At 43.2% G+C, this 20,478-nt stretch overlaps 1 protein-coding gene across 1 annotated transcript; it reads right to left on the bottom strand.

The window, feature by feature from the left end:
- Window positions 1-1,871: 1,871 nt before the first annotated feature.
- Window positions 1,872-17,449, bottom strand: LOC146989180 (pituitary adenylate cyclase-activating polypeptide type I receptor-like). The gene is made up of 13 exons (XM_085775345.1): window positions 17,441-17,449; window positions 12,675-12,771; window positions 11,829-11,942; window positions 10,439-10,542; window positions 10,205-10,302; window positions 9,194-9,326; window positions 7,055-7,208; window positions 6,899-6,959; window positions 5,765-5,834; window positions 5,568-5,659; window positions 5,206-5,335; window positions 3,530-3,571; window positions 1,872-2,398 (listed from the first exon to the last, which is right to left on the bottom strand). The coding sequence occupies exons 1-13, from the start codon at window positions 17,447-17,449 to the stop codon at window positions 2,024-2,026; spliced, it is 1,479 nt and encodes a 492-aa protein (XP_085631471.1). The 3' UTR covers window positions 1,872-2,023.
- Between the last annotated feature and the right edge of the window lie 3,029 nt (window positions 17,450-20,478).

Genomic DNA, 20,478 nt, shown 5'->3' with positions numbered 1-20,478 from the left:
AGTGACATCGACTGCAAAAACGGCCCAGAAATAGTTAACAATAATAATAACAATCATCATCATCATCATCGTTTAAGAATGAACACCCACAGCAGAGACACAGATGCTTGTTAATTAAAATGAATAACGAATCAGTGAAGAGTCAAAACCCTCACTCACTCAGACCAGAGCAGCGTTGAAACCTCCTGCTGAAGAACCAATCAGACGTCACCTCCACCGTCAAACATGTTCGGAATAAAAAACACAGCAACTGTTAAAAACTTGAAGTTTAAGCTTCAATTAAACACAGAATTTTCACAGGAGAAAAAAAACAACAACAACAAAAAAAGTCCATAAAACCACATAAATGACGATAAATGAAACTTCATGCAGCGGAGCTTCGTCTCCAGCTCCAGTTCATTGACATTTTCTGTACTAACGGCTTTTTAATTTTAAAAATTAAGACGCTTGACATCCAAGGTTCGTATTGTGTCACAAGTTATTTTGTTTTGTTTTGTTTGTTGTTGTCTGAAACCTCAGAGCTGCACCGACGCCGCTGAAGAGGAGTAGGGCATCAAAGTTTTTTTTTTTTCTCCTGGTTTTTGGCTTTTGACACAAATATAGAAAAACACCGTGTCCCTCAGGTCGTCACCTGTCTGTCGTCTCCACTGCACCGTTTCACACCAGTCACTGTTTCCACTGAACATGAAGCTGAAAACACCGAGTCACATAGAGCACTGCGCGCGTGTGTGTGTGTGTGTGTGGAGAGGAGCACAGTGCGGGGGCGGGCGTGTAAAATATGATCCAAATCTCCCTCAGACAGAGAACACTGGTCCTTTTGTGATGGACAGTTAGGACAGTTAGGACCATAGGACCGCAGGTAGGACAGTAAAACAGTAGGACAGTAGGTAGGACGGTAAAAAGTAGGATCGCAAGTAGGACAATAGGGTTGAACAGTAGGTTAGATAGTAAAACAGTAGTAGGACAGTAGGTAGGACAGGAGGTATTATAGTAGGTTGGGCAGTAGGTAGGACAGAAGGTAGGACAGTAAAACAGTAAGACAGTAGGTAAGACAGTAGGTTCAACAGAAGGTAAGACAGTGGGTTGGACAGTAAAACAGCGGGTGAGACAATAGGTAGGACAGTTAGGACAGGAAGTTGGACAGTAAAACAGCAGGACAGAAGGTAGGACATTGGGTTAAACAGCAGGTTTGACAGAAGGTAGGACAGTAGGTTGGACAGTAAAACAGTAGATTGGACAGCAGGTAGGACATTAGGTTGGACAGTAGGTAAGACATTGGGTTAAACAGCAGGTTAGGTCAGAAGGTAGGACAGTAGGACAGGAAGTTGGACAGTATAAGAGTAAGACAGTAGGTAGGACAGTTAAACAGTAGGACAGTAGGTTGGACATTGGGTTAGACAGCAGATAAGACATAGCCTCGTAAACCAGTCTCTCGCGGAAATGCATTTCATTTCATTTCTCGGGAGAGTCTGGCCTCATTCCCCCTGTAAGCGTTTGGAGTGGGCGGGAGCTGGGCGGGAGTAGTAGCGTTGACAGACAACCCCATTCAGCCAATCAGCAAGTTGGTGTAGTGCCGGGGCTTTGCACCAGTCGGTCCCTGATTGGCCAATGTGCTGTGTCAATCACAGCGGCGACGCTGATTGGCTCGGCCTTCTGAGGGTTTCAGGCCAAACGCTTAGAATGGGGATGAGGCCAGACTCTCCCTCAGAAATGAAATGAATTGCATTTCCGGGAGCGGCTGGTTTACGAGGCTAGATAAGACGGACGGTCGGCTAGTAGATTGGACAGTAGGTAGGACCCTACCCCACTAACACGTACACACACAGAGACTTCACTTCCTGTTTAGTTTCACACTGTACTACCAATGTGTTTTCCTTCCAGCTGCACCTGAAGGTCAAAGGTCAGGAGGACGGGAGGAGGTTGGCTTTCTGACACCTGAAGGTCAAATAAAAGGTCAAAGGTCGGACCTCTGACAGCTGGCGTTCAGGTGCGGTTAAACCTCGGAGCAGCAGCAGCAGCCGGTTCAGACCAGAGGCTGCTCGGGGTCAGAGGTCAGCTGGGTTTCCATCACGGCGTCGTCCGGGTACGGGTTGGGGTACGGGTTGAGGAACGGGTTGTTGAGGCTGGTCATCGGGACGAGGGCGCTGGTGGTTTTGGCGGTGGCGTTTTCAGCGGTGGCGTTTTCGGTGGCGTTGTTCAGGTGGCCGGCGTCTCGGCCTGCAGGCTGGACATGCGGATCTGCGAGCTGCTCTTGCTGAGGATGGACAGCTGCGTCCCCCCGTTCACGCCGCTGCTCGCCAGCGAAGGGTGGCGGTGCTTCAGGTCCACAGCAAAGTACCGGTTCACCGTCCAGCTGCGCCATTTCCTCTTGATCTCCGATTGCACCTTGAGGGAGATACTTCACAAGGTCATTATTAATGGACCTCGCCGGAAAGAGAAAAGCTTTAATGCAAACATCTATATACTGTAACTAGAGATGCACCGATCCAGTTTTTTTCCGATATCCAATCCGATACCGATACCTGGGCTGAGCGTATCGGCTGATACCCGATACCGATCCGATACTACTGTTGTTGAATGAATGAACGAACTGTATACCTCGCCATGTGAGTGAAGGCATCAGGCTTGACATAAACATTTAGCCTTGTTAAAAAAAGGTAACAAATTAACACAGATATAAATGCACTTAAAGGGATAGTTCAACATTTTGGCAAATTGGCCCATTGCCATAATCCCTATGGTCATAGCAGCAGGTTTGTTACCTTTAATTGTCGGTGCAAGCTATTTTTAGAACGGCGGAGCAAAGCCGTGAGCTGCTCAGAGCTACGCTACGGAGGCTCATGGGATTTCTTGGTTTTCCTCATCAAACTCATCAAATACACAATCCAACAACTCCAAAACGCTCTGGTGGACAAGTTGTGACCTGCACATTCACCACACTATGAGATAATAACAGAACGTTACCAGACAGAGTTGTTTTAGAGGGAAATACAGAGTCTGCTTGCTGAAAAACTGTCCCTGAAGGCAACGTGTATCAGTGGTTTTGCATGAATTTCCCTCTAAAACAACTCTGTCTGGTAACGTTGTGTTATTATCTCATAGCGTGGTGAATGTGCAGGTCACAACTTGTCCACCAGAGCATTTTGGAGTTGTTGGATTGTGTATTTGATGAGTTTGATGAGGAAAACCAAGAAATCCCATGAGCCTCCGTAGCGTAGCTCTGAGCAGCTCGCTGCTCTGCTCCGCCGTTCTAAAAATAGCTTGCACCGACAATTAAAGGTAACGAACCTACTGCTATGACTATAGGGATTATGGCAATGGGCCAATTTGCCAAAATGTTGAACTATCCCTTTAATATTATTTATTAACAAATAACAAAGGGTACATTAGCAGAAAAAATAAATAAATAAATAATATCGGAGCCGATATCCGATCCGGGTATCGGATCGGTGCATCTCTAACTGTAACATTAACAGTGTGTAATAATATTCTGTAAGGGTGTCAGCTTCTGCTCTTGGGGGACATTTACCTCTCCGTTCAGGAAGCAGTAGAGGACGGCCACCACGAAGCCCTGAGGAGACACAAGAAAGTCCAAGTGTGAGACGAAGAAACTCATGAATGCAGGTGATGCAGAGGATATAGGTGATGTAGATGATGTAGAATAGATGATTTAAGTGATGTAGGTGATGTAGAAGATGCAGATTTTTTTTGGATGCACTGTAGTCTCTGTTTCCGCATTTCCCTCCGAGTGCAATATGTTTTCAGGGCCGGCCCAAGCCTCCATGGGGCCGTAAGCAAAATCTTTATTTTGGTGCCCTCTATTACTGCCAATAATACTATTTAATTTTTTACTCTGTCATTACGAATCATCATATCCTGGCAGGTTTTTACCCATCTATGGTTTTTATTCTGAAATGGCACCAAATTTAACTAAAAGTGCAGCTTGGGGTTGATTTACATTTAATCTTCAAATTGATATAGTACTTGGATACTGAATGTCACCTAGGTCGACTAAAAGTAACAAAATAAACCAACAGACAATGCATTTACTGTAAACACATCATCTGCTTTTTACATTTTTTTTTTTTACAGAAAAGTGCAACAACAATTTGAAATGCAACAATAATTAAAGTTTTTTGTAATTACGTAATTATGCAAGGATCGACAAAAGTTACGCACTACAATTTAAAAAAGTTACTTGCCTACTGGGGGCCAATAGTCACGGGGACCCAAGCAGGTGCTTAGTTCGCTTATGCCTTGGGCCGGCTCATAATGTTTTACATACGTTTCTGAAAAGCAGTGTTTTTCCAGGGGTGCAGATCTGATACCATGCCACCATAAATCACAACTTTGTAGAGGCTCGCATATCATTGAAGAAGTACTGCACAGGGAATCATTTATTGTGCTTACCTTTCTTGTTTATTTGTCCTAAACATCCAACAGCGCGTATCACTGCTTACTAAATCATAATTTTAAGGGTCTCGGGAATGTAATGTCTACACCTTCTTATCTTTCTCCTCCCTCCGACCCTCCCAGATCCCCAGCTCTTCTCACCATCTTCCTTTTCTCCCAGTGTATGGGACTACTTTATGCATGATTAATTGATACGGATGAATATCAAAATATGAAGCCCTAAGATTGAGGGCGTCGTTTTTTTAAAGCCAGCGTCTGTGTAAGAAACTACTACCCATTCATTTTTCATCGTAGTGGAGGAGACCAGAGATGGAATATGGAGTCAGAAATATATTTGTCAAACATTAGGCTATTTGTTCCACCGTTTCAATCATTTCTGTTTAGATGTGAATCTAAAATGTGAAGAATGTGAAGTCTGAAAATACATTTGTTTAATTTTTAATAATTTGGGGTATTTTTATTGGGGGGGATAATTAATGTTTTTCAGAAATTCCCTTGGAATCTGCACCCATGTCAAGCCCATGTTGTGAATTTCTGGGAAATATCTTCAAAATATGATTCAATGTGGCCTATATGGATAGAAATAAAATCCCAGGTATGTTGGAAATGTTTTTTATATTTTGTTTCATATTTTAACATTATGTTATTGTTGATAATGGCACGCTCATTGATAGGAAAATTTCAAACTGGCACAAAGGTTGCCGACCCCTGATAATGTAGATGATGTAGATGAAGTAGATGAAGTAGATGAAGTAGATGATGTGGATGACGCAGGTGGAGACGATGAGTCACCTGGAAGGATCCCAGTCCGAGCTCGAACACCAGACGTTCTCTCTTGCTGAAGTTCTCCGGGGAGAAGGCGAACACAGTGTAGTGGATCCCAAAGAGAGGAATCAGCAGCAGAGTGGAGCGAGCCAGCCTCCTGTAACACACACACACACACACACACACACACACACACACAGAGACACACACACAAACACACACACAGAGACACACACACACACACACACACACACACACACACAGAGACACACACACAAACACACACACAGAGACACACACACACACACACACACACACACACAGGTGAGAGGAGAGCATGCCTTGTTTTGACAGTGTGAGTGTGTGACTACAGAGTCTCTGTGACTCACAGGTAAATACTGGACTCGTTTCCTCCGATGTCTGGAGACTGAAGCTTCTGGACGAGGATGACGATGATGCCAACGAAGAGGACAAAGTTTATCTGCGGGATATAAAATAAATATGCAATAAATAATCAATAATCAATAATGAAACAGCCTTGGTGAAGTATAATGACACTTGTATGTGAGGCAGACTGTGAACGCACCATGATGGAAGCCAGCACTGGTCCTTTAATCACCCACCAGATGGCAGCGTTATCGTTCATGTCCCAGCAGCTGCAGGAGGCACAGACACAGAGGGTTAACAACGCAACACAACACAACACAACACAACACAACACAACACAACACAACACAACACAACACAACACAACACAACACAACACAACACATAAAATATAGACCACATCGATTGGTGTGTCCTGAGCCCTCTACTGTATGGCCAGATCCAGCACCAACCACATTGTTAAAGGGCTAGTTCAACATTTTGGCAAATTGACCCATTGCCATAATCCCTATAGTCATAGCAGTAGGTTTGTTACCTTTAATTGTCGGTGCAAGCTATTTTTAGAACGGCGGAGCAGAGCAGCGAGCTGCTCAGAGCTACGCTACGGAGGCTCATGGGATTTCTTGGTTTCCCTCATCAAACTCATCAAATACACAATCCAACAACTCCACAACGCTCTGGTGGACAAGTTGTGACCTGCACATTCACCACGCTATGAGATAATAACACAACGTTACCAAACAGAGTTGTTTTAGAGGGAAATGCAGAGACTGCTTGATGAAAAACTGTCCCTGAAGGCAACGTACATCAGCGGTTTTGCATGAATTTCCCTCTAAAACAACTCTGTCTGGTAACGTTGTGTTATTATCTCATAGCGTGGTGAATGTGCAGGTCACAACTTGTCCACCAGAGCGTTTTGTTGTTGAGTTGCTGGATTGTGTATTTGATGAGTTTGATGAGGGGAAACCAAGAAATCCCATGAGCCTCCGTAGCGTAGCTCTGAGCAGCTCACGGCTCTGCTCCGCCGTTCTAAAAATAGCTTGCACCGACAATTAAAGGTAACGAACCTACTGCTAAAACAATAGGGATTATGGCAATGGGCCAATTTGCCAAAATGTTGAAGTATCCCTTTAAGTTCGGAGATGACTGTCTTTGTCTCATGTATTTCTTGTTTTAATTGATGTTTAATTTTTCCTGTCAGGAGCTGGTGAGAAACAGTTTTTTGTTTCAGCCTGTGTATTTCAAAACACCTTGTATGAAATGACAATAAAACCATCTTGAACCTTGAACCTTGATAATACAACACACCACGAGGCTGCGAGTCGTCTCTTACCCGATGTCGTCGAAGTGCAGCCTCAGCACCGCCCACAGGGTCACACACACGGTGGGCGCCCCTGAGTAAGATGGGAAGCAGAGACACTTTGATTAGCTGAAGAGACACAGAGACTCAGAGACACAGAGAGGATATGAGGACGTGAGGACGTCTCACCCCAGCCGATGATGATGTACCAGTAGAAGTATCTCCTCTCGGGGAAGAAGGTCTCCACCAGCAGAGTGAAGAGGTACAGACCCTCGATGAAGAGCCAGAAGTAGTTGGACAGGACGCAGTAGTGGAAGAAGATCATCACGGCTCGACACTCCAGCTGCGACCGGACACAGAGGGACACGTCAGTATAACATCTGGACACAGCTGGACACTAGGGCTGTGTCCGAAATTACCCCCTACTCACTATATAGTGACCACGCCATTTTGTAGTGGTGTCCGAATGTTTAGTGATTATTAATGTTCACTATATAGTGCACTGAATCTATCCCGCAGTTCACCGCGAAATGTAGTGAGCATCTGATGGTCACTAACCGGAGCAAGATATCCCATCATGCATTGCGGTCACGGATCGCCGTTACCACACCGGCCCAGAGCGACCGGTGTAGCTACCAAATAAATGCAGTAGTGCAGCAGCCTCAATAAATGTGTCCAGGCTGTCAGAGTTGTTCGGTCTCCCAAAACAAACGTCAGAGCAAATTTCCTAACAAGTGTTATAAACTGACCACAGACTCTGGATAACGAGGCTAATTTCTGTTAGCCTGTCTATGGTGTTTTACATTATACGTAAGCATTAAGCTAGTGGACTTTATGCTTAGTTGTGACACTGGCTGTGTGTGTTTTGAACATTGTTTCAAACTAGTATGTGGGTTTGATTGAACATCTTTGATGTTTACGTAAATATATATATTGCCGTTTAATATATTGCTTTACTCCTCTTTTTACATTGGTACCTATACACCCGTAGGTCTATGCTACACTGGCTGTTACCATGGTTGTATCCATGGTACCTGCACCGGCCGTTACGATCGCGATCGGAACGTTTTAATTACGCGACGTAATACGTCATTAACTGTGCGGCGGAGTAGTGTCCGAAAGTATCTTTTTATTTGACCAGTGAGTCCACTATATAGTCCACTATATTGAATTCACTATATGGTGAGTAGGGAATGAGTGAGTGATTTCGGACACAACCTAGGGCTGTCAGATCGAACTTCGCTATTCGAACAGAATTCAAAATTGTTTTCAAAATGAGAACATTCGAAGGTGAAAACTGACGTTCGAATGTGTCCTACCTTCCGCAACGACGCGAATTAACGTAGTCCGTCGTGACGTTCGGGGTAGCAAACAAGTTGATAAAACAAAATTGAGTTGTTGTTGTGCACGACGTAGAGCTGCAGCTTCAAATTTACGAGCAGAGTTTTTTTTTAATTGCCCGTTTATTCGGCTGGAGCGGTGCACTTATGTGTTCCCACTAGGGATGTCACGATTATACATTTTCTTGGTACGATTATTGTCAGAGAAATAATCACGGTACTACGATTATCACGATTATTATGCATTAATTAATTTCACTTCAACACTATGAATGTGTAAAATCAAATAGCCTACATTACGCATTGTTTACACAAAATATTTCAAGTATCTATTAATATATGACCAATTCTTAATCCCCCAAGGGAAATGTTTGAAATATTCAGGTCATAAATTGTCATCTATACCAAATGTTTGCGTTTATTTTAATCGTTTTTTGTTTTGCTTTGCTTTTTTTTTTAAATTAAAAATGACACGCTAACATTTAAATTCCTACCAATTCAATGTTACCTTTATTTTTGCGCACATCTGCCGATATGGTTCCAACATCAAATTTTTGTGAAAGTAACGGTATTTAGGAATCTTTACGATTAATTAATTGTGGCGTTTAATACCACGATTAAATGTGAATACAAGTAATCGTGACATCCCAAGTTCCCACAGTACACACACACATTCTTTTTTTCTTTTTATCGATCGATCCGCGGACCACTTTTGTGCCGATCACGGATCAACTTCGATCGGTTGCACCACTATATAGAATATTTCGATTTCCCTTCTTGAAGTTTTATTACAGATACAGTATGGTTGGAATGACCTTTAGTGGACGCACGATGTAATAAAAAGAAAAAACACACATTAAACATTTTAATATAATTCAAATATTTAACATAAAAAGCATTAGAAATTCTACTCTGCTTTGGGGGGAGGATTGACAGCCCAACTGGACACGCTGCAGCATCATCACCATCACCATGACGATGAACTCACAGTGTGTATGAAGCAGTGCTCGCTGTCCTCGGCGGCGTACAACACGCCGTCTTTGATGAAGACCGAGATCGCTCTGAGGATGAACGACACAAACAGGTTCATGTGGATGAAGTTCCTGGTGCAGTGGAGCTTCCTGTGGAGACACACACACACACACACACACACACACACACACACACACACACACACACACACACACACACACACACACGATCATCAGGTCAACATTTTGCTGGTCAGGGGTCAGGATTTAGCAGTAGAAGTAGTAACAACCCATCAGCAGTTGTAGCAGTAGTGGTAATATCAATATTAGTAGAAGTAGTAGTGTTGTTAGTAGTAGTAGTAGTAGTAATAGTGACAGTAGTAGTAATAGTAGTAATAGTAGCAGTAGAAGTAGTAGTAAAAGTAGTAGAGGTAGTAGTACAGTAGTAGTAGTAGTAGTAGCAGCAGCAGTATAATTGTAGTAGTAGTGGTAGTAATAGTAATAGTAGTAGTAGTAATAATAGTAGCAGTAGTAATACTAGTAGCAGTAGTAGTATAATTTTAGTAGCAGTAGTAGTAGTAGCAGTAGTAGTAGTGGTATAATTGTAGTACTAGTAGCAGTAGTAGTAGTAGTAGTAGTAGTATAATTGTAGTAGTAGTGGTAGTAATAGTAGTAGTATAATTGTAGTAGTAGTAGCAGTAGTAGTAATAGTATTGATAGTGGTAGTAGTAGTAGTAATAGTATTGATAGTGGTAGTAGTAGTCGTAATAGTATTGATAGTGGTAGTAGTAGTCGTAGTACTAGTTTGAACAGTATTAGTACACGCAGCAGTTTCACTATTAACAGCTGGATGATGTCACTGTTTATCTTCAACACTGATGATAATAAATACGACATCATATAAATCCATGTATTCATGTTGTAATATAGACTATTGACTATTGACTATTGATTATTGATTATTGAACATTCTAACTGACTCTGCTGCTGCTCAGCCTCTTCATCATGTCGTCACCATGGAGACTGACCTGAACCTGCAGAGGATGACCATGGCGGTGGTGAGCGACACCAGCGAGGTGCTGTAGCCGACGGTGTACAGAGCCTTCACCGACACGAAGTACGGGTCCTGGGGGGGGGGCATACGCAGCTGTCAATCACACAGCAGACAGACAGACAGGTGTGTGTGTGTCTGTGTGTGTGTGTGTGTGTGTGTGTGTGTGTGTGTGTGTGTGTGTGTGTGTGTGTGTGTGTGTGTTACCGACCGGGTTGCTGCTGTTCCCCTCCTCGTACAAACAGGCGTCGATGTAGTGAGGGAAGGTCTCAGACCAGCCGAACTCCGTGCAGTTACGACTCACCTTCCCCACCTCTGTAGACACACAGACACACAAACACACAGACACACACACTTCAAACCGAGGGTTATGACAAGTTTCCCAGAACGCATCTTGCGGCAACCGTCAGCTGTTTCATTTCTCACTGTAGCGCTGTTATTACGTCACTTTGTTAAAGGAACGAGGAGTTTCTATTTGGTTATAAAAAAGTCTCACGTTAATGTGGATGAATCTACGCTACCCACACTTGTTAATGGGCCCATTTTCGATGAATATATCGTTTTGTCTCTATCGTTATTTTGTTATTATTAGTGGTGGTGGAGATGCTGGCCGAGCCGACCAGCGTTTCCTTACTTTCGGTTTCGCAGCGAGTCATGAGAATAACGCCGCAGAATCGCCGTTTATGCTCGGAACTACGACGGTATGTGATCCTCTTTGAACCTCTGACTTTAATTCTTGATGAATGAAAACATGAGTCTGTCTTGCGCCGGTCAAAGAATTTTACGGTGCGCGCAGAGGCTCATAAATGTAGTGTGAAAACGCTTCGCTTTTCCAAAACTCCTCGTTGTCCCTTTAAGTTTTAATATTTTTTCATGCGAGAAAGAAACTGTTTAGATCCCCAATGTGTGGTCGGTTTATCCAAATGACGGCTGTTTAGACGTTTGCTCCGATGTTTTTCGGAGAAGTGAAGCTCGAAGATCAGCAGCTCGTCACGGAGACAAAACCCCGTCCGGAGCTCGTCAGCCGGCCGACCTCTGTCGTCATCCCGGGGGAAAAGACAATCGCTAATTAACTTACCCGCAGGTTTTTTAGAGGTTTACCACCGGCTGGTTACATTCTTTTTAGGAGATAAATGCTGGTCTCATTGATGAAATGTAACAAGTTTGTTTGAATTAAAAGTGAAGCTTCCTGTGTGTATTGGACAGAGAAGCAGTGCTGCGTGGGGGCTCTGGAGCCTATACGTACAGAAATCACCACATTTACATCAATAAATAAATGTTTTACAATGAACCAATCAGTCTGCATTACATTTTATTTTATGTTATTAAGTTAACGTGGTTTTGCATACAGGATTTGTGGCAAATGCTCGTCACGTCTGCTTATGTGAAAGCCAATGGAGACTATTGATGACGTATGTGATTGTTGAAGTGGTGTCCCAATTCGTAGGGGTTGACTTTCAACCCTTGCCCCTTGCAGCTCCGTTTCAAGGGGCAAGGGTTAAGGGCTAGGGAAAATGAAAATTAGAATTGGAATTGGGCCTTTATCAGTACACACACACACAAACACACACTCATGTTGTTGTTGTTGTTCCCAGACTGACCGTAGTCTTCCTCGCTCATAAACTGGGAGAAGAGTTCAGGACAGTTGACCTCCACCACCTCTCCGATCTGAGCCGCCTGCCAACACGTCAGGTTGTCCCACATCAACGGACACCCTGAGGACACACACACAGGAGGACACACACACACACACACAGGTGGACACACACACACACACACACACACACACACACACACACACACACACACACACACACAGATGGACACACACATACACACACACGAGAGTCACATAGTCAGTGTCTCACTCCAAAACGTCCACAAAACAACGAACCAATCAAAGCCTCATACACTGCAAAAACTCAAAATCTTACCAAGAATATTTGTCTTATTTCTAGTCAAAATGTAATTTCTAGTCAAAACAAATCTCATTCTACTTACTGTAAAATAAGACTCATCACATTAAAAAGTAGCTTGTTTTTAGACACTTTTTACTCCTTTTAAGCATATTTTCACTTGAAATAAGTAGAAAAATCTAATAATGGAGCAAGTTTTTCTTTCTTACAGTATTACAAGCACAAAAAAAACTTGCTTTCACTGGCAGATTTTTCTACTTATTTCAATTGGAAATTAGTTTGAAACAAGTGAAAATTATCTGAAAACAAGTAAATTTTTAGGTGATGAGTCTTATTTTAAGTGGAAAGAGATTAGTTTTGACTAGAAATGAGACATTTTGACTAGAAATAAGACAAATATTCTTGGAAAGATTTTGAGTTTTTGCAGTGTAGGATGAAAAACATCAGCAACTAAGAACCAGAGACTCTGACAGACAGACTCAGACACATCATCATGACCTCTGACCTCTGGTGGGGTGAGGGGTTACGTACCAAATTCGGGGTCGTTCTCGGGGTCGTTCATCATCTCAAAGCATTTCTCCTGCTCCCTCTTGATCACACAGTTGGAGGGAACCTGCTGACTGGAAACCTGCAGGACACACACACACACACACACACACACACGTACACGTACAGAGGGGAGGAGGTCGTCAGTCCAGGAGAACTCACAGCTACTGAAGGTGGGGTGGGGGGTGTAGAAAAGGAGGAGAGGAGGAGAAAAGGGGAGGAGGAAAGGGAGGAAGAAGGGGAGGAGAAGGGGGGAGAGAGAGGAGAGGGAGGAGGGGGAGGAGGAGGAAGGATATGAGAGGGGAGAAGGAGAAGGGGAGGAGGAGAGAGGGGAGAAAGAGAAGGGGAGAAGGAGAGGGGAGGAGGAGTAGGAGGAGGAAAGGGGAGAAGGAGAAGTGGAGAAAAAGAGGGGGAGGAGAGGGGAAAAAGAGAGAGGGAGGAGGAGAGAAGTAAAGGGGAGGAGGAGAAGGAGGAGGATGGGAGAAGTAGAAGGAGAGAAAGGGGGGGGGTGAGAGGAGTAGAGGGGAGGAGGAGAGGGGAGGAGGAGAGGGGAGAGGGAGGAGGAGAAGGTAAGGAGGAGGAGGGGGGAGAAAGAGACGGGGAGGAGGAGAGGGAGGAGGAGAGAGGGAGAGGGGAGAATGAGAAGGAGAGAAAGAAAGGGAGAGGTGGAGATGGAGGAGGAGGGGAGAGAGGGAGGAGGAGAGTTGAGAAGGGGAGGAGGAGGAGAGAGGGAAAGGGAGAAGGGGAGGAGGGAGAGAGAGGGAATGAGGGAATCCCTTTGGAAAGAGAGAGAGTGGGAGGAGAAGGAGTAGGAAGAAGAGGAGGAGTACTACTCTCCCCCTCCGCAGCCTGATGTTGAGTAACGATGAATTAATGACGACGCTTCCGTCGCTGCTTCACACTGACGGGTGAATTATTGATGAGCGGCTCGGTGACTTTAACAACATGTTCGACTGAGGCTGATGAATCTCCTGATGAGCTCCGTCACCTGTTGCTGCTCTCCAGCTTTAAATCACAGGGAAACAGAGAGTAAAGAGTTTCTCACCGAGGCCGAGGAGACGAGGAGGAGGAGGAGGAGGAGGAACATGTTGTAGTTGTTGTTGGCTGCAGACATTTTGTCAGTTTGTTTGTGAAGTCGTCACACGGCAGCAGACGATCACCTCACCACCTGAGGAGACACCAGAACATCTTCATCATCATCACCGACATCTATCTGTCTGTCAATAAAGGTTTGTTAATGGAGACATATTCTGCCACTTTTCCACAAATTAAAATAGTTTCCAGGTGTCTTAAAGACGTGTTTAGGTATTAAACAACAATTTATGGTAAAGATTCCTAAATACCGTCACTTTCCCAAAAAGATTATGTCTGAACCATATCGACAGATGTCCACCCAAGTATGTGGTGAAAAACTGTGAAAAATTTGCATTGAAGTCCATGGGACGAGCGGGGAAAAAAAGAGCGTAAAAGAACAATCATCAGAGTTTTTCAAACGTCTACTGCTCAGGCATACTTTCACCTAGAGACTCCATTTAAACTTTAAACAGTAGACGCAAGTCTTGTGTATTGGTGTATTAAAATCCATGTTTTGATAGGTATTGTAGTTTTTGATCAATCACTGTTCAATTACCATGATGATTTTTGGAGATATTTTGAGATTATAATGGGTGTGTATTGCACGGAATGTTCGGGCTAGAGTGCGTGACATCATCGGTCAGAGTAGGAGAGAGCCCAAAAAAATTCCAGTTTTTTTCTCTTTCCACACTCGGCCCGGACACGATTTACACTCTACACACATGATTTTTTCCAAATTTGTAGACAATCTTGTTCTGTCTCTCACAATGTGCTCAAAATATCAGAGAGACTTACAGAATTTTAATTGTCAGCCTCTGAGTGCGGCTACGTCTGTCTCTGCTCATTGATTCCAATACAAAGATTTTCTGAGAGAGGCAGAAAGGACCCCTGTTTTAAACTCGCAAGTGTCTCCAAAATATTTACTGTTTTCATTTAAAAAAAAAAAGTTTTTATTTTGTTTTATGCTGTTCTTTTTAAATGTTTTGTCTTTATGTAAAGCACATTGAGTTGCCTTGGTATGAAATGCGCTATATAAATAAAGATGCCTTTGCGTTGCCTAAAATATTGCAGGAGAGTGTTTCATGTTTAACTTTATGCCTTTTGGAGATCATTTCATCTTCTGCTTGCTTAACTGTTCACAATAACAGACATTTAGACCAGGGGTACCCAAACTTCTGTATGACACTGTATACATATTGTCCAATTGACCTATGGCTAAGCCCCGCCCCCTCCACTCACTCGGACAAACGGTCAACATTCGGTGACAGTTGCTATGGCAGCTGTCACAGTAGGAGACATTTCACAGGAGGCAATTGATGATTTTTGGAGACAGAAAGATTAAATATCATCTCGAAGTCACCAAAACTTAACTTAGCTTTACCGTTATGGCTGTCAGTTGCCGCGAAACGCCGATAGCGACGGGCTAATTTCTGTTAGCCTGTCTATGGTGTTTTACATTACGTTAGCATTAAGCTAGCGGACTTTATGCTTAGTTGTGATACTGGCTAACATCTAAACATCTCTGACAATATGTTGCCTCAAATACGTTGTTGACTTAACTTAGAACAGATGTAGACATCCTTGTTAATTTTATCCACGTTTAGTTGGTGTTGTCTACCTCATAACTTTATCCAGAGCAGACACTTCTCTCGGTTGAGATGTGGCTTGGGAAAAGGTAAAAAAAATCCACCCCGTCGCCCAGCCTCTCGGGATACCTAGTGTCGGAGTTGCATGTACCCCATGCACACCGTTTGACCATTTTAAACTTAAAATGTCAAGAAAAAACATATAAAAACGAATGAAAACTGACTAACTGCAATGCATTTCAATGGACGTGGAAGCAGAGAATGTCCGAGTGTATGGGCTAGCTATGCGCACTGTGATTGGCTCATCGCGTTTGGGGGCGTGGCTTAGCCATAGGTCAATTGAATCGATCAGCGCCCCTTTTAACCGCAAAAAAGCAAAAAATGGAAGAATGTTACAACTTTCAGCCTCCACAATCAAAGCGAGTCGTCTTTGTCAGGTGTGAAAACGACCTTTGTGACGTGTGTGTGAACACTAAACAGCACAGCGCCCCCTTGTGGTGACCCTGTGCTCACTGTCTGTTGTTTTACATGTTGTTCTGTCTGGTCCATGCTCCAACCACACACACTCTTCATGTGACGAAGACGGCGCTGAACTGGTTAACGATTCGTTCACACACTCAACATGAATGTGTGGAGGTTCTCGTCTGCATCCAGAACCAGAACCAGGCCCGGCACTCGTGTGTGTGTGTGTGTGTATGTGGGGTTCCTCTGCAGCTTGGCAGCTTCTACCCAAACAAACGCTGCCAGCAACAAGCCCCGCCCCCTCCCTCTGTCGTTGTCAAGGGCAACAGCTTTGAGAGCTGCTGAGCTTGGATCTGAAACTGAACCACGTGGACCTGAACGCCCCGTCTGCTCCTTCTCCTGCTCCTTCTCCTGCTCCTCGCTGCAAACACAACACAACACAACAGCCACAGATCTCACGTCGCTCATGACGAACGCTCCACATTCAGTCTCAATGGAAACAGTAGTAGAAACAGTAGAAACAGTAGAAACAAACACGTCTCCACTGGCCGCCAGCTCCCCGTCCTGCAGCCTGAATATTAATCATCACGGCCAGCCAGCCCCACAAACACTACACACAAAACCTTCATTCATATTAACACACACACACACAATAAAAAATAAGAAAAGCAAGACGCAACATGCATGGAGGAAACTGCAGCTCTGCCAAGAGGCCACACAGCGACTGATGGTATCTCACCCTGGGAGCTCTCTCTCTCTCTCTGTGTGTGTGTGTGTGTGTGTGTGTGTGTGTGTGACCTATTGAGCACCTCCTGTGAAAGTGATGCTTCAGTAGTTCAGTATAAGTGTAATCAAACGTCAAAGGAGAAGCTGAGCTGCTTCGTTTAACTTCCTTTAAATCTCTTCTTCAGTCGTCTCCTCTTACTGTTTGTTTATTGTAATAAATATCATTTTGATTTGAGATGTTTCTGTTTCCGTTCACTGATCTCTTCTAGAGCCGCAACAATTAATTGAACAATAATCGATTATTAAATTAATCGTCAACTATTTTGATAATAAGATTTACATGCTGTTGCAGTTTTTATGTGAGCGTCAATGGGGATTTTATAGCTTTCATGTGAGATTTTTTTAATGTGGGTTTTTTCATTGGAGTTTGTATGTCTAACTGTTCAGAGCACAAAGTGATGATAATTTTCTGTCCTTTTGATGGACAATAAAGCATTTTGAATTGTTTTTGAATAATGTAATGAATAATTGGTTTGAGTAGTTTTTAAAGAAAAAAAGTCCAAATTCTCTGATTTCAGCTTCTTAAATGTGAACATTTCTGGTTTCTTTGTTCCTTTATGAGAATAGACTGAGTCTCTCTTTGGTTTGTGGACAAAGACATTTGAGGACGTCATCTTGTGGTTTGGGAAACACTGATTGATATTTTTCAACATTTTTTAACATTTTATTAACCAAACAAATAATCAATTAATTGTTTAATGAAAATAATCGTCGGTTGCAGCCCTAATTATTATTATGATTATAACAAGAGAAGAAGAACTGTTATTATTTATTTTTTATTTTTGTTGTTGTCTGTTGAGTGAAAACTGTCACACAATTTGGGAGGGTTTTACAAACACTCACCTGTGACATGCGGGGTGCTGGGGTTCAGCTACGACAGCTGTGTTTGCTTTAATAGTGACGTAACCCACACACACACACACAGACACAGAGACACCCCCACACAGACACACACACACACGCTTTGAAAATGACCTTTGACCTCTCTCTCAGTCGAAACAGAGACAAAAGACGACGTCATCATCATCATCGTCTACTGTGTCTGTTGATCCAGAGGTGGACGTCACTCAAGTCCCCGCCTCTAAATTTAGCCCAAGGAATTATGGGAGGAATTATTGTACACACACCACTTAGGCAGGGTGGGGGGGGGACCCATAATTCATTGGGGGCAGACACTATGAGATCAGAGTCCAGTCCTCTGTCTCCTCTTGTTTAAAAAGGAGCTTTAATACAAACATCTACTTTTATTTTGAAGGAGCTTTACTGTAATACAAACATCTATCTTTATTTTGAAGGAGCTTTAATACAAACATTTACCTTTATTTTTAAGGAGCTTAAAGCTCCTTCAAAATAAAGGTAAATATTTGTATTAAAGCCTTTAATACAAACATCTACCTTTATTTTTAAGGAGCTTTAACACAAACATCTACCTTTATTTTGAAGGAGCTTTAATACAAACATCTACCTTTATTTTGAAGGAGATTTAATACAAACATCTACCTTTATTTTGAAGGAGCTTTAATACAAACATCTACCTTAATACTGTATACTATAATACTATAATAAAAGTTTTTTTTTCTTTTTTAACGTGCAGAGGAAACAGTTTGACTCGCGGTGTTGTTGTTTTGATCAGATTCTCTCGGTGCCAGAATTTCACAGCCATGGTGAGTTCAATGACCTGACCTGAGGATAAACACTGTTACGTAAAATACATCACAGTGAGCCTCTTGGATGAGAGGTGAAACGTCTTCCTAGACAAATAACCAAGTCCAGTTGCATTCGATTTAAAATTTCCTTGAGATAACTATGACCTGGACAAATGAGAATATTCACAGGCTCACAGTGAGACAAATTTGTAACGTTTTTTTTTACAAGTGGATGTAAATGATGCAGAGAAGAGCGTGTTGAGTTTCCACTCAGTCAAACAGCAGCAGAATGTGTCTCTTTTTCATTGTTATTGTTGCCTTTTGTGTTGTCTACTTTTATTATGTGTAATGTATATTGTTTTTGAACTGTTTTTATGTTATTGGGATGACGATCGGAAACTAACATCCTGCCATAATCCGTCATATTTACATGTTCTTATGTCCATCAATGTGCATTGTCCCACTCAAATAAACAAATAAATGAATAAATCTGATAGTATAGTGAAGTATATAGTAATATAGAATCATATATAATATAAAATACAATCTAATATTGAATAATGTATAATATGGAATCATATAAAATTCATATATAGTACAGAATAATATACAATGATGTAGCATATGTACACTCAGATCATTACACTGGGTGTTACAAGGCCACTTAACCCCCCCCCATACACACAGCTGTCAACTCAACCAGCTGTTTGTGCTGCTCCAGATGTGAACTACTGTATGTTTGTCAGCACAGATGTTGAGACAGATGTGACGTCTCGTCTCTCAGCGATGGACCTGAACACTGTCACTCACTCATCAGTTTATGAATGAAGCTGCAGCTGAGCTCACAAACAAACGCCAACACACACACACACACACACACACACACACACACACACACACACACACACACACACACACACACACACACACACACACACGTCAACACAGAGCAGATGAGGCTTTTTTTGTTTTAATAAAATCCTCTCAGCATCTCCACAGGAGGAAGAGGAAGAGGAGGAAGCAGCCTCTGATTCTTTGACAGAATAAATGACAAGGTCACTCACAGGATCTCTGACATCCTCGCCCCTCATCATCAGCATCATCATCATCATCATCATCATCATCATCATCATCATCATCATCAGACAAAGGTATAAAAACCACAACAACACGTTTGAATGCAGAGCTGATGATGCACCTGAACGCATCACAGTGTCACACCTGAATCCTGGAGGTTTTGCAGCACCTGAGCCCCGACACATGCCGCAGGATCCCGGCATGCTTCACTCCCATCATCCTCCTCCAACAACCCCACAACCGCCCCCCCCCCATCACAACCCAACCCACTCCTCCTTCTCCACGAGCCAACACACACACACACACACACACACACACACACACACACACACACACACACACACACACACACACACACACACAGCTCCGAGACCAGTCGGTTGTAACTGAACTCACCATCGCTTCTGTCGCTTCTGCTTTTCCAAAATGCAAAAACTCCCACGCTGCGGACGGATCGATCGACCCCCCCACACACGGTGTCTCCTACAACTTCCAGCTGAAATGCAGATGGGACAAGCGGCCGAGGAGGAGGAGGAGGAGGAGGAGGAGGAGGAGGAAGATCCACTCTCTCCGTGTGGAGGCTGGATTAGGAGTCGATGTGTGAGGACTCCGCTGCTGCTGCTGCTGCTGCTGCTTCGCCCTCCACACAGGAATGCACCGAGCATTTCAACTAACACCGCCCCCCTCTCACCCCCCCCCCCCCGTTCTCTCTCTCTCTCTCTCTCTCTCTCTCTCTCTCTCTCTCTCTCTCTCCCCATTCGCTCTCTCTTTCTCCCTCCTCTCCCTCTTTCTCTCTCCGCCAAAAAACGCGACGAAGCTCAAATCCAATTTTGCTCCATGCAAGTGAGACATACAGTAGTGTTAAATAATCCAGTGTGTGTGTGTGTGTGTGTGTGTGTGATCTTGAGGTCATCCAACATAGATCAGGACCAAGGACAGCGTCCGTCATCATTTTGTGATATTTATTTTTTTACACATAGGCCTACAGTATACAGTGTGTATGTACATGTACTATATGTGTAGTACATGTACTGTATGTACAGTGTGTACATGTATACATACTGTATGTACATGTACTCTATATACAGTACATGTACAGTATAGCAGATGGAGATGGTGTAGAAGAGAAGGTCGTGATCATCAGAGAATTGTTTTTTA

The sequence above is a fragment of the Trachurus japonicus genome, chromosome 4 (genome assembly GCF_045865225.1).
Source record: "Trachurus japonicus isolate A0001 chromosome 4, Traja_1.0".
Classification (NCBI taxonomy): domain Eukaryota; kingdom Metazoa; phylum Chordata; class Actinopteri; order Carangiformes; family Carangidae; genus Trachurus; species Trachurus japonicus.
This window is presented reverse-complemented; position numbering and strand designations above follow the sequence as displayed.